The 14,585-nt window shown below is 40.7% G+C and overlaps 1 protein-coding gene across 2 annotated transcripts; it reads right to left on the minus strand.

The window, feature by feature from the left end:
* Positions 1–218: 218 nt before the first annotated feature.
* ATP6AP2 (ATPase H+ transporting accessory protein 2) lies at positions 219–13,293 on the minus strand. 2 transcript variants are annotated; one of them, XM_072848133.1, is made up of 9 exons: positions 13,126–13,293; positions 10,655–10,785; positions 8,185–8,313; positions 5,647–5,742; positions 5,319–5,456; positions 4,941–4,994; positions 3,377–3,526; positions 2,190–2,306; positions 219–1,298 (listed from the first exon to the last, which is right to left on the minus strand). In XM_072848133.1, the coding sequence occupies exons 1-9, from the start codon at positions 13,193–13,195 to the stop codon at positions 1,104–1,106; spliced, it is 1,080 nt and encodes a 359-aa protein (XP_072704234.1). In that variant the 5' UTR covers positions 13,196–13,293; the 3' UTR covers positions 219–1,103. The 2 variants fall into 2 exon arrangements, with proteins under 2 accessions (XP_072704234.1, XP_072704235.1); XM_072848134.1 differs by lacking the exon at positions 13,126–13,293 and adding an exon at positions 12,705–12,980.
* Positions 13,294–14,585: the final 1,292 nt, after the last annotated feature.

Raw genomic sequence — 14,585 nt, forward strand, 5'->3', positions numbered from 1 at the left:
TGTTTTAACTACACTCACTATTTGGTTTAGGAAAATTAATCCATACAAGGTGATCTTCCAATGTTTGCTTTTGAAAGACAGTTAAAACTAAACTGTTATATACTTAGGCCCACTGTCACATACAGGAGGCTGCGGGCACCTACTCTGTTCAGCTGAGCTAATACTAAATAGAAATAGCCACACCTATGAAGCCACAAAGAATAAATGCAGTCCAGAACAACTGTTCTTTGTTTTATTGAATGGTTGAAGCAGGACTATAATCCAGGTATATTTAAATCAAGTGTTGGTCCACTCTTATCATCAAAAAGAATTGATTTAGGCTTTTTCTAATAACGTCAACACAAATGGAAGGAATATGAAGCATCATAATAGGAACTTTCAACTGTACGTGACGTTAGACCATGATCAGACTGGTGCTACTTCAGTATTTATAGACTCTCCACTGTATAGACCAGCCACACTAGTGTTATTTACCTCCAAATCATTAAAGTTCTAGGTAAAGGATCCTTCTGTCTACAGCTCACATCAGAGCCTTCAACATGAGATCAAAATGCCATTTGTGCCACTAGAATCGTAGTCTTGTAGAAATATTTCTATATTCAGTATTTTACTAAAGAATAATTACTACCCTCTCTGAAGTTACATATAGCCATTATAAATATTTACATCAAACATTTACAACTGGTTCATAATATACAACACAACAATTTAGCTATAATTTCTAATCTTCCAGTGTAAAAGTTTCAAACAACATGTTGCTATCATAATTTCAATTTATCTGTTTTGCACACAGTCACAGGCAGTACAGGGCATTTCAAAAACTCATGTTACATGATAAAAAAATGGAATGATGTTACTTTAATAACAATTAGTTTGGGGATTGTTCTTTTTTTTTTTTTAAAACAAGCAGATTTCAATTTCTATCTCCCATCTGGTGCTACTACTAACATTTAAAATAGGCTTGTGAGGGAAAAAAAAATACTTAGAAATAAATACACCTTTAAAAAAATTCCACAATTAACCATGTCAGGATATTTGTTTTCCACACAGTTTAAAGGAGACCTTATTCTTCATCATTTCCTTGTGCTGAAATACAGTGTAGTTCAATCCATTCTTATCTTCTGATTTGTCATCCTATAAATAATGCTGTCATACCCAGGATCCATGTTCCAGAGGTTGTAGGAGATAACTATCACAGCTAAAGCAAGACCTATCATCATCCACAGAATAATGTTGAAGATTACAGAGTAGTTGTAGTTATATGGATAGGCAAGGTTATATGGATTTTCTGGTTTGCTCTGCAATAAAGAAAATAAGTGTATTACTTTAAAGCTAGCTTGCATACAAAACACATTCTGACTACATCGAAAATCTGAGCAATCTGAATAGGAGAGATGCATTCTTGTCTAGACAATTCTGATGCTAGGGCACAAAATGCAAAAGTGATTATGTGACTGACATCAATGGAATCCAAAGGAAAGGGCTGACAGGAGCCTCATGAAATTCAATGAGGACGAATGCAGAGCCCTGCACCTGGGACAGAATAACCCCACATGACAGCACAGGCTGGGGACTGATGGGCTGTGGACTGACCAGCTGGGCAGCAGCTCTGCAGAGAGGGACCTAGAGGTCCTGGTGGACAAGGTGAGCAGAGTCAGCAGTGTGCCCCTGCAGTGACAAAGGGCAACTGCATCCTGGGCTGCATCTGGAGTGTAGGCAGCAAGTCAAGGAAAACAATTATTTCCCCACCTGTGAGGCAGGACTTGCATGCACTAGTGTACTTGGGTAGAAAACGGCAGAAATGCAAATTCTAACAAGACATAAGGGAAAAAGTTTTCACAGTGAAAGTGCTTAAGACTTTGGAACAAGCTGTCCAGAGAGGCTCTGGGACTTCCAGCTATGGACTTTTCAAGCACTTGGCTGGACAAGGAACTGGGCAGCCTGATCTAACTCCAACCTACTGCTCAAAGCAGGATTACTGTAGGACTAGATGACCTCCAGGGGCCCTCTTCAACCTAAATTACTATATGATTAAGTGAAGATCAAGACAGGTAAGCTGACTTCACACCCATGCCTAAATCATAGTCAGTATTCTAGTCCTTAAAAAAAGAAGTTATGCTCGAGTGAAGAAGTGATGCAGTTTGGATCACATTTAATAAATGGTATATAGAAAAATGTGCATCAACTACCTGTGAAGACTGGAGAATGGAGCGAGTCTTCCTCGTGAGGGGAGAATTAAATGCCTTTACAGCCACCACTTCTACTACTGCATTCCCGCTATACAGATTAAACATCTCATCTGCAAACTGGAAAAGCAAAAGTGATTTAATTTAAAACCTACACTGTAGACAGGAATTAAGGAGAGTTTTGTTAGCAAGATGTACTAAACCATAAGATACCAGCTTCAGGAATAAGAAGCTTACGGAAAGTTGTAAAAATTTACACTATTCTAGAATTCCACTAGAAAGTGCCAACTTATGCGTGGTTTACACAACATCTCTTTAAAACCCCTCAACCACTGCTCAGCAGACTGTAGCTTATGACTGCTTTCTGGGCTGAAACTCGTTCTTTCATCCCTTTACAAAAGGCCCATCACCATATAGTTTCCCAATCATGTGTCTGTCAGTTTCAACAAAATATTTAGGTTCTCAACCTTCCACTGGGAAATTATAAACTAAAGACTGGTCCAAAGACTAACACATCTAGTATTTAAATACATTAACTTAACTGCAAAGAGGCCGAAGAGTAATGTTTAGAGAAAACAGTTATTTGGCTTAGCAAATTCAGGCTTTTAAACTTTTCCATCGTGCTTTTGAAAATCTCAAAAGTGACTGGTCTTAATAAAGATTTTATCCAATGATTACATAAGACCTGCTAAAGAATTATTTTCTTGAGCACATTGATAGATGAACAGCAGTTATTTTAGATGCTTGGAAATTTAGATTTATACACCTTTTTGGACAAGAGGAAACTAACCACTGTACCCTGGGATAAAGATATTTCCACATTTCTGAGAGCCGTTTTTTGAGAGACATACCAGTGGCTTTAAATGCAAGATATTTATTTAGGAAAAACAAACATACCAAGTCATGTTGATATATGGTTTCAATATATTCCTACTCCTTTACGCAAAATATCTAACACATTGTAGACACATGTCAACACTTTCCAGAGTGACAAGTTGTAACATTCGATTTTATAACTGAACAACTGCATTTTAAAAACCAAACAACAAAACCAAGCATCAGTCAAGCCATAACTAATGAAGTGACAATTCAAAGCAGAAGATAGTCAATAAACTAATTCCCTTGTAGTTAACACAAAAATTATTTCCTCAGTATTCCTGTGAGTTTTGTTCATTAGGTAGAAACTATACCTTTTGCAAAGAGTCTACAAGAATTTGAGAAGCATCCTTGAACTGCTGAGAGTCTTCCCCATATCGTTTTCCAACCTCTTCCAAACCAGCCAGTTCCAGAGAATACAGGTCTGGAGAGTGATCTTTGGCTAAGTGCTTGTGTCGAGACAGCTTTGGCACACCATTGAGGGTAGAAAGACATTAATTCATACACAGGTTACTTTAAAAAACACATTTCACAAAATCAGTTTGCTGAGACTAATCCATCCTCACTTTCCACAGTCATATTCCATATTGATTAGGAAGTGGAATTTCTTGCCAACTTAACAAGAACATGTCCACAATTGTTTCTTTTCTTATTCTACAGAAGAAAGCAGATGATCATCATGTAGCACCTGTTCCTAACATGAGGTTATATACATGTAATATAGAGCTCTACTAAAAAGAAACATTATACTTATTCACATCAGAATCCTTGTTCTGTAATTGCCATAAAAATCAAACTTGGAGAAAAATTTAAAAACCCAAAAAACAACAAGAAAACCCTGTAACTGCAATACTTGGATACTACTATTCCCTCCACTGAAGCTGGCCCTTGCAAAACTGAGTAGGTTGCAACTTCTACCTTGCTGTTGCCCATGTACAAAAGTAGTTTAAGGAGTATCATCCCATTGTCATAAAATCCAACCAATATAATCCAAATTATCTCAAAGGAGAGTAGTGATATTCTTGCACTTCTACAGGTGTGAAGCTGCAGCACTGACATTTGCCTGCACAAGAGAACAGTCTCTGAAAGCAAGGAATTTAATCTGTTCCTATCTTCCCATCTACTTTAACTACAGCATTTCTAGTCTGCAAGACAAAACCAAGTTGTTCTACCTCATTTCCTCAAGAGCCCCATTTCTCTCCACCAGCCCTTCAACTAATGTGAACTTCCGAGTTTTTCATGACTATTTCTTTCACTTTAAGTAGCTGAGGGCTGCAGCTTAAAGGACAAAAAAAAAAACCCAAAACAAACCCTAAACCACAGCAACAAGATAGTAGCTTCTTAGTAAAAAGATCGTAAGAAGCTTTTTGCTTAAAAAGATCAGAATTAAAAGCTCACTCCTCCATTGGAACATTTCTATCACCACCACTATTCACACTACAAAGTCACTCCAGTCTTTTCAGATAAAATGTTATAGTGATATTTTGAAGTAAAATGGTGGACAGGGCAAAGAACATGTTCCTAACTACCATTACACTTCTCCACTAAGAAAACAAGGAAGGCCCGAGCAAATTCTTCATTGAGTACTTCCTGTGTCTTTGGGTATGGAAAATAGCAGCTCAGAATTCCCCCTGTTCTCACCAAACACAATACAAAAGAAACTACAGATGATTAAGGTTCTCATTTTCTTCCGTCAGTGATAGGGCTGAAACAAATAGCTTGAGAATGCATTATTTAAACTGATGCAACCAACTGATGACACACTTGAATATGTATCACTGGTTGCCAAGTATCCTGGCTACGGCTTCTCTACCTTTAAATGAGATCTCTGAAGTTTGTGACATAAGATGAGGAAAATGTTTAAAAAAAAAATCTTACCAGGCTTGCAATATCATGTAGGACTTGTAGTTCTGACAGAAAAAGCAAGTCAACCTGGGGGAAGAGGCAGGAAGAAAGAGACAGGTATTTCCCTTAATGAACCAAAGTTGGAGAAGTCTCATTTTGTTGTAAGTCTCAGTATTTTATAATAAGTTATGTCTGTTACAGCATCAGAACATGCTAGAATGAAATTACTCTTTCAATAAAGTTACTTGAAAAAGAACTTAAAACTTACTTCTTAGAATTGGTTAGAAAAAATTAGAGTGTGCTCTCCTAGGCAAAGCAAAGGGGGGGGGGGGGGGGGGGAAGGAAAAGCACAAGCTAACTAAGAATATTAGAGAAAAATCGTAAAAGTTCCCACTGATTAAAGTTTTTTACCTCATTGTTTCTGCTGAGGGAGTTGAGAGGAAGGGAGCTGAGAATGGAGTTGTCCTGGAATAAGCGGTTTCGCAGTTGGCGCAGTGTGACAGAAAGATCTTCAAATACAGAGTTTGCCTTGCCCACCATGTACACTCTCTGCAGGAACAGCCATTGTTTAATAACAACAGACATTAGTTTTTCCAGTCACACATTAATAATCAATCACACTTGCAATCTCTCTCCAATGCAAAATATTTCATATAATCAATTGGTTTTCTCCAGCCACACAAGTGGAAAGAGGTTTACTATTTAGAACATCTGGAACCAGAAGTGAAGCAATACTCACTTCCTCACTGGGGGCCAGCTGCAGGACCACAGGAGTTTCCTCAGAGAACAAAGTATGAATAGCGTTTGCAACACTGTCAAGACTGAAAGGAACAGCCTGGAAGACAAAGTCTAGTTAGATTTTTGGGTAAAACGGGGCCTAACGATATAAAAGGAGATAATTTGCTTAACTACAGAAGTCTGGAAAAATAGGACAACGTCTTTTTGAGCAAAGAGGATGAATATTTCCAATATTTCCCAATATTAACAAATAATAGGAGCCAATGTGCAAAACAAAACATCAACTGTGTATCTATGAACAGACAATTTATTTGTATATATGGTGGACACAATATCTTTTTAAGAACTCCAAGGGGCCATGACTGTGTAATTAAGATGCTTACTTAAGCTAAGAGTATAGCCTTGTTTATCAGTAAAGCAAGACCAACAAATATAGAAGCAATACAAAAGGGGAAACCAATCTTAGTGCAAACGTAAAGTTATAAACCACAGAAAACTGATGAATGAAAATATACCAGTAGAAAGACCAACTGCTGAAACACCAAAGAAAAGAGCCATACGAAAAATTACTAAAAATAAAATAAATCCTAGTACAGTATAGTGCCATTCCTGGCAACCTAATAAAACTGTTAAGTTTTTCTAAACCCTTACTTCCGGGTTTTATCTAAAAAGAAGCAGAACTGCACATTTCCATTCACTAGTTAAGGAGCATAAAAATTTTTTTTCTAATAAATTTTAGTAAGCCTGTAAGCTAGGATAACTTGTACCCAGCAGTCCTGAACATGGACTCAGTGATGATCATTTGAAACTATTCTTGAATATTGGAGAACCAGTACTTTGCCAGCATACATTTGGGGCAGTTCATTTGAAGCCATGGCAGCAGTTAATGGAAACAATTAAAGCTTAGGAATATTAATTCCTATTAATGGGAAATAAAGAAAATATGCATTATGTGCACATCAGAACTTTATCAAAGTTACAAGTGCCAATACGACTGAAGAATTCAAATATATTTAAGGTTTCCACAAGTTAGCAATGCCTACATGGTGAGGTGCCGACAATCCTAAATCAGTTTTGGTCCAGAGACCATTTCAGCAATGCCAACATGTGCCTGAACTAGTGAGCTGTGCTTGAAAGCTGATGTGAAAGCAGATCTGGGTTAAGCTGAATTTGACCTGAGTTCAATGTAAAGCAACATAACATTCCAATTAAGCACTGATATTTTAAAATAGATGAAAAGACTGCCCGATAGCTGTAAAAGTAATTTCATAAGGAAATAATCACCTCATCTTGGGGTGTGCAATAGGGTGTCAATATTAAACAAAACACTATTTGACATTGTCACTGGTGGTTCCACAGTTTGACTGTAATAATAAGATAAATAATAATTCTTAAGAGGAGCACAGCACTCAGACAGAGCCAAAATGCATGGTAAAGTGGTGCAAAACAAAGTTTTCCAAGATGGACAGAAGCAGAATGAACTAACTAGAAATAACCTGAAAAATTATTTGAAAAGGGTTTGTGGGTTCATGCTGGACAAACAACAGCTCAACATGAAGAACTGGTCCAATGCTGCAGCAAAATGGATTAAAGCGGACAATGTATTTATAAAGGAGAAGTGAGTAGACACTGCAGAGTTACCAATATTTTGTAAGTTACTGTGCTCCTGTTAAGAGTTGTGTGGACAAAACCATATGACAGAAGAGGCAACAGGCATAAATTTAAAACAGGAAATTCTATCTGAACACAAGAACAGAGTTTTTTTACAGTAAGGGTGGTCAAATACTGGCAGAGGTTGTGGAGTCTCCTTCTGTGGAGATATTCAATACTCAACTGGACACAGTCCCAGACAGCCTGCTCTAGCTGACCCTGCTTGATCAGGGGGTTGGACTAGACGATTTCAAGAGGTCCTTTCCAACCTAAATGATTCTGTGATGCTGTGACAAGTGTGAGAAAAGAGTCTCAGCAAAGACAGACAGTGACAGGTAAATGCAATGTCATTTGTTGTTTTCTTTTTGATACAGTATAAGCGAATGGTGTCACAAAGTGGTATATTTCACAGTCAAGTACTTGAGGAAAACTCAAAGACTGCTTAGAGGGCGATACACTACATCAAAGAATCAACATCATATAAAATGCTATCACACACACTCAGCTGAAACAAAAAAGTTAATAATTCTTACTATGAGTCAGTAAGTTAACATGGGAAGCAGTGGATTCTCTGCCTCTTGGTACAAACATTAAAAGTAGGAGAACATCAAGGAGATGTTCACCTTTCAAGGAGAACATGCTTTGGTCAAACAAGTTACTGAACTCACCACACAAGGCCCTGGGTGATCTTAAAGGCCTCTCACCTTGTACAGGAGTCTGACTGGATTATTTATCTATACAGCCTGATCCGTCATTCTAGGGGATATGCAAACTTCAAGTGAAGTAAGAAGTAAACGAACGTCAAGGACTACAGTAGAGACTCATGTACTTCTCATTAGATCACAAGAGTCACAGAAATCACGCATCAGTTCCAAACGTGGATACTCACATTCTCAATAGGGTAAGAAATCCCCTTCACGGGCAATGCCAGCTTGTCTACTCCCTTCACTGTTACCAGCACAGTAGCTCGTGGTCTGTGAAACAGATCACCCACTGCAAGCCCAGGCCAGGAAAGGTCCTATTGCAAAATAGTAAAAATACTCGTATTTTACAGGGAGAAAGAGATGAGCCCTCCCCCACCATTACAAAGTAACTTACTATCTTGTTAATATCTCTGTGCAGGACAGCCTATTGGAAATTTCATGGGGAAGTAAGTTAATACTAGAATGCTTTCATCCTGAATAATGCTGTCTCAAAAGTTAGCCATGAAGAAACTGTTAGTTTAAAAGCTGCCAGTAACTTCATAGCAAAGTTCATTGAGAAAGCATTATACATATTGGATATATCAAGAGTTATTTCCCATAATTAAATTAGAAATATCATAGTCTGTATTTAACAAGTGAAGGCTGAATTTAGAAAAAAAAACACAACCCTTTTGCAAAACACCACAGAAACATGTTTAGGCACATTAAAACACTAACATCTTGATATTTTCAGTACCAGAAAGAAACGGGGAAAAAAAGGGAGGGGAGTGTCAATCATACCAACAGCCTACTAATCTAAAACTTACAGATCTGCATAGAAACAGAAAAAGATTCCTTAGTAGCTTACTACAGTTATCTATTGGTCAGAGCACAGTAAAGGACGGTTTACTCAGGCACAAAATACAAATTCATCTATTTGGAATGAATTCAAACAGATTTCTCCATTTGTGTAAAAGACGTAAGTGCTTGTTTAAGTTTTATGAAACCAATTTATTTGGATTTTAGAATTAAGTGTTATTGACATTATGATCTGTATCACCTCAAAGAAACAAAAGAAAAACCTTTTAAAGCACCATCAATGACAAAAAAGGGGTTCAGTTTTATCTTGCCTTAACAAGGGAGAAATATTGAATGACTGTTTTTGAGAATCCCCAATGTAATGCAGTAAGAATTCTAAATTTGCTACAGTGCACCTACTGCACTGTCAGTTATGTTCCTAGACCACAGCCTTGATGTAAACTGCAAAACAAGTGTTTGGGCCCTGCAGTATTCTCCATACCAGGGTTGGAAGCTGCCTACATGGTGATCTCTGCCTTGGTGACAATGCTGATAACTTTCAGTTTCAGGGCTTAACTGAATAATTTAAACACTTCCTTCCCTCCCTGCTTCTAGGATTTGAAATAACACTAATAGAGAACTATTTCTAAAGGATGCTACAGAGCCATCACAGGAAATGAATTCCAAACTTTGTCAAAGGCACAGAGCAAGTACTGAAACACTTTTTTTCCATGATAACCATTTTATACCTCCACATGACCCGTATGCCAAAAGTCAAGTGTTCAAAATGGGCGAACACCCACTGTTTTGCTGGGTTTCTTTACATGCAATGCACACAATACCATCTGATGTATTGTTTTTTTCTTGATAAAATAATACTTTAGATATTTTTTTATCAAGATATGATAAAAGATACTTTAGAAGAAGATAAAATATACTTCTTACGAATACTACTCATAAGAATTTCTCTTACTAGTTAATGACAACAAAGCATAATTAATTGACAGCAACATATTTTCAGTCAAATTCCAAAACACAGGCTAAACAGAACTGCATTCAAACCAGATTTAGACTTCTTGCTTAGCTGCAGTATGGAAGAAACGGAAACGGGCATCCCTCATGAGCATTGCGAGAATATCCCAGCTTGTAACTTTGAGTATCTGGCCACACACAGACACTGCTAGAGACGCCTGGCTATTAAGCTTTCCCATACTGCTTCAACAGCCACTCATTCCTGCTGAAGCCCAGCAAAAAATTCAGTAGGCGAGATGGAATCAACCTAAGGGCAAGAGCACTCATGTGCCCCACTTTAAACATCACTAAAGCTATGTTCAAAAACCTAATTTGGGAAACACTACCACAAATTAGGTTTCCAAGTCTTTGGATTACTTCCTAACTATTCAGTTTATTTGTTCTTATTAACAAAGCTCAGCAGACAAGCTTGCTGACCTGACAAAATGCCTGCCTAGCCAAGCCATTTCTCACAGTCTTCAGAGTACCCAAGAGCAGAGCCCTACAGATATAGCTTGTAGGCAAGAAATGACAGTGGTTTCCACAGATTCTCAGTACGTGACTATGGATGGGGGGATACAGCATGTAGCTGGGTCTCAGAGGAACTGAAGAACATCCCAGTAAAGACTCCGCAGGCTTGCTTCCTTCTGTAGCTGATGATTCAAATCAGCCAGCTAGCACAGCCTTTTGCTGCTCATATGACTGATACAGCTCTATGCTTGGAAACCACACTTTGACAAGTCATGCATTCCTCAAGACAAACAGGATGACATTTTATACATTCCAGCACATGACAGGAAGATTTGCATGTTAAGTGAACAGGTCTGTAGTTTTACGGGCCTTTCAAAACCAAGACCCGAAACATACATCTTCAACAGAAAAGCCCATGGATAATGCAGCTACATCTGGGATCCGCTCGCCAGGAATGGGCCAACTTCCATCTCGAAAAACAACTGACTGAGGTGATCGTAAGACGCTAAATTCATCACCGCATACACCTAAAAACAAACAAAAAAAGCTGTCAGAGTTGTCACAATCTTTCCCTTACATCACAGAAAAAGAGCGTATTAGGGCTTAATAAGATTCCTTATTCCTCCCTCTCATACCTATCAATTTATGTAAGACAAGTAATGAGAACTGATTGTTTTAATGCTTTGGAATACAAAATAAGGTTTCTATACAGCAATGACTAAGGATGGACAAATCCATATCAATAAAAGCAGGACAACTATGCAAGCAACAGCACAGTACACTCCTGCGTACTCACTAGCAGGTTGTGAGTGGTGTTACAATTCAGACCTGGTAAAGCTAACTCTCAGTAGAGCCAGGCAGACTCCAAAACCCTGTTAGCTCACAAGCAGCTATGCACCAACGCAGCTTTGTTTGCTTCCAGGACTACTTGGCATAACACCTCTTTTCATGCAGACAACAGCCTGAGCCACTGAACCCAGAGCCAGGAGGATCAGCAGAGTCAGTGCTGGCTTAAACAGAGCGCTGCCAGGAACAATCTGGCTTCTGCAGAACAGCTCCGGTGTGTCTGCTCTGCCTTCTCAACCACATGATGTTGTGAGAAGTTTTTCTTCCTCAGATGCAGTACTGGACCTAAGCTGATTGCGTGAAGCCACAATCTGCATACTTCTCATGCTGGGTTTTCACTTATTTGCAATCTCCCCTTCCCTCTTTTCCCCATTACCTTGAATAGCAAAGCTGACTAAAAGCATTATTTCTAATCTGTATTATGATGACAGTAATTTATTGTGTAATAAAGTCAGAGAGGACTCCATGAAATAAGACATGGGCTTATTTCAGTCTAGCTTCCTATTTTAAAGTCACTTAAGCATAACTGAAATACTGCGTACACAAACATTTATCTAAATAAATTTTAAAACATATTTGGTGTATATAAGCAGTAACATGCACAATGCAAAACTTCAGACGTATCCCCCCCAATGAGCAATCTCTGTATGTTTCTACCAGAAAACTAATCTGATACAAGACTCGAGAAAATCAAGTAGGAGAACAATAAATATTTGCAGGCCATCTAAAAATTAGTTACCAATCCAAGCAGCTATATAAAATAGTTTTCCAGGGCATCTGCAAATCTAAAGGCTATTTACAAAAATAATGCAATAGTAAACTGATGTGTTGTGCGGTTATAATCTTCCCTAACATTAATTTAGCCAATCTGACCTTGAAGATGCTGTTTTAAAGCCTGGATCATGAGCATGCATACAAATGTTGACAGTAAATCTGAGTTATATTATGATAAACATACTAAAAGAACAAAGTACTGTGATGCAGGTCAGGGAAGGGTGGCAAAAGGAAGGAAACAGGCCAAACCAAGAGATGTATATGGAGCAGATTCAAACATTTATTTTTTTAAATTCATATGTGTTCATTGGATGGCCTGCTATCAATGTTAGTGGTGTATCAACCCGTCTTTGGAAGAAGAGAAATGCGTCCAGACAAATTTGCTTAGGAAAGAATTTACAAAATTGCTACAAACATTTTTGCTCAGTTTGTAGGATTTCACATGTTGCTTTAATTTTCCACAAGGCTATAAGACGTTATTTACACACATTATTTAGGACAAGTTGGCTTACTTGGGACAAGGTTGCTTAGGTGGATAAAATTAGAGCATTACCCTTTTTAACCAAAAAGGGAACATGCCTTGCTAAGAGCATTACCCTTTTTAACCAAATTTGCCTTCTAGGCTTGTTCAAGGTCTCAACAAGCAAAACTGAATTTGAACTTGGGACCACAAGCCTCTTCCTCAGACACGCTGTAGTTGCTTGACTATGCTACTCCACTGGGCCACATACTCAGCGAAGTCTCGAGAGTAAATTCTGAGGTGCAATTTATCCTGCATACTGTTATCCACCCACCTACAGAAAACTTAATCAAACTTCTACCTTACCAATGTTGTACCTCAGGAGAACTTCGGCTCTCCAAAGCCTTTGCGAACCTGGACTGAAGAACTAAAGCATACTGCGTGAAAACTATTTACGCGGCCTGGAAGCCTTCAGTGCCGATCACAAGCCTGACTCACAACGAGTGACAGAAAGCCTCCAGCGATCACAAAAGCAGCTCGGCAAACGGTGAAAATTCGTGCAAGGTAACAAAACGATCTGTAGCTGTAAAACGCTCCACACGGCCCTTTCCACACGGTCCAATCGCTCGCGCGCCCCTTCCCCACCGTTGCGGCCGGGCTCGCTGAGGCGCGCGGCCGCCCCTTCCCCCGCCACGTCCCTCCGCAGCGGCTACGCAGCCCTCCCCGCCCCTCCCGGCAGCTGGCCAGGCCGGCGCTGCCTCACGCTGCCTCGACCCTGCTCGCTCACCGGCGAGACAAGCCGATGTCACCAGCACCGCCACCTCCAGGGCCCAGGGAGCCCCGCCGCGCCGCCCCATGTCCGCCGCGGTGCCAGCCGCCGCGCAGCGAGACGCCGCTGGGAAGACGCCGGGCCGCACCGTCGGACAGAGAACGCCGAGCGCCCCGCCCACTACGGAGAGCTGACAGACAACCGCCGCAGCCAATCTGCAGGTGAGATTCAGGGCGGCTGGGTGGGACTCTGCAGGAGTGACTGACGGAACTGACCATTCGCCAGTGAAGCCCACCCCCACCCTGTCACGGGGCTGACCGATCAGCTGAGACGCTGTCCCGCCGGGGGGCGGAGTCTTAGCTTGAGTGGCCTTTCCACTTGGCCAATCAGATCATGAGAGATCTCTGCACCATTTTCCTTCCCTCACCGTACATTCAGAGGGGAGCGGTGAGGAGGCGGAGCCTCGCCGGAATGAGTTGACGGCTGATTCGGCCAATCGGAGTGCGAGGGATCGGGGCCTTGCCCCTCCCACCGCTCATCAGTATGACCGCGATGGCGTTCGGCGGAGGCGCGGTTGGATCGGGCAGCCTCGGCGCGGGGGGAGGGAAGGAGCTCTGATTGACAGTTAAGTGCACCATTCGGAGAGCAAGGGCGCCTGCTCCACCCTCTTCGTACCTGTGAGGCCTTGGCCACGAGGGTAGGCCCAAGCCCTGGTCCTGGTCCTGGTCCTCGCCCTCGCCCGCAGCAGCAGCAGCAGCAGCAGCAGCAGCAGCAGCAGCAGCACTAGGTGTCCCAGTTCTTTCCCTGTTCCCCTCTGGCAGTGCACCTCGTGTACCTGAGGGGGCACAGAGGGGAGGACAAGCATCCATGTCAAGGGGAGCTAGTCCCTCTAGTGAGTGGGCTTGTTTCGGGGTGGGGGGGGAAGTGTGGCAGTTGTTTTCTTTTTTGTTTCTCTCTTCAATGGGGTTTGAAATAATAATTTTTAAAAAGTTTGTGTGTTTATGCCTGTCACCTGCCTCAGTACTTCACCCCTGAAAGGCAAGCAAAGGAGCTGAATCAGTGAGCTGGGCACCTCCATGTAGTTTGCAGTGTGGATATTTATTGGGGAAGGTGCCTTCAAGGTTGTGACTGGGTCTGTTAAGCTGGTGAGGGTTTATTAAGCTGGTGAAGGAGAGGGGCCAAGATGAAGTGTTTGTCTGGAAAATCCCTGCCCACTTTCCTGGAGCTTTGTTGTTGAGATCAGTTACAGTAACAGATGCATTTGCTGCCCCAGCAGTGCTCATCTCGCTTCAGCTGTTCTTGCTTGCAATATAAGCAGGCAGCTGGGTGCATGCTGTTCAGTGTATGTGTAGCATTCCAGTATTGACCATGAACAATCAAGTTGCAAGTATTTCTTGGGGATCTTTGTACACTATTAGGCTCAGGGGTCTTGATGAGGTGCTCTGCAAGTTGAGGCAGAGAAAACTGGGGTTTGATGG

The sequence above is a fragment of the Ciconia boyciana genome, chromosome 1, assembly GCF_034638445.1.
Source record: "Ciconia boyciana chromosome 1, ASM3463844v1, whole genome shotgun sequence".
Taxonomy (NCBI): Eukaryota; Metazoa; Chordata; class Aves; order Ciconiiformes; family Ciconiidae; genus Ciconia; species Ciconia boyciana.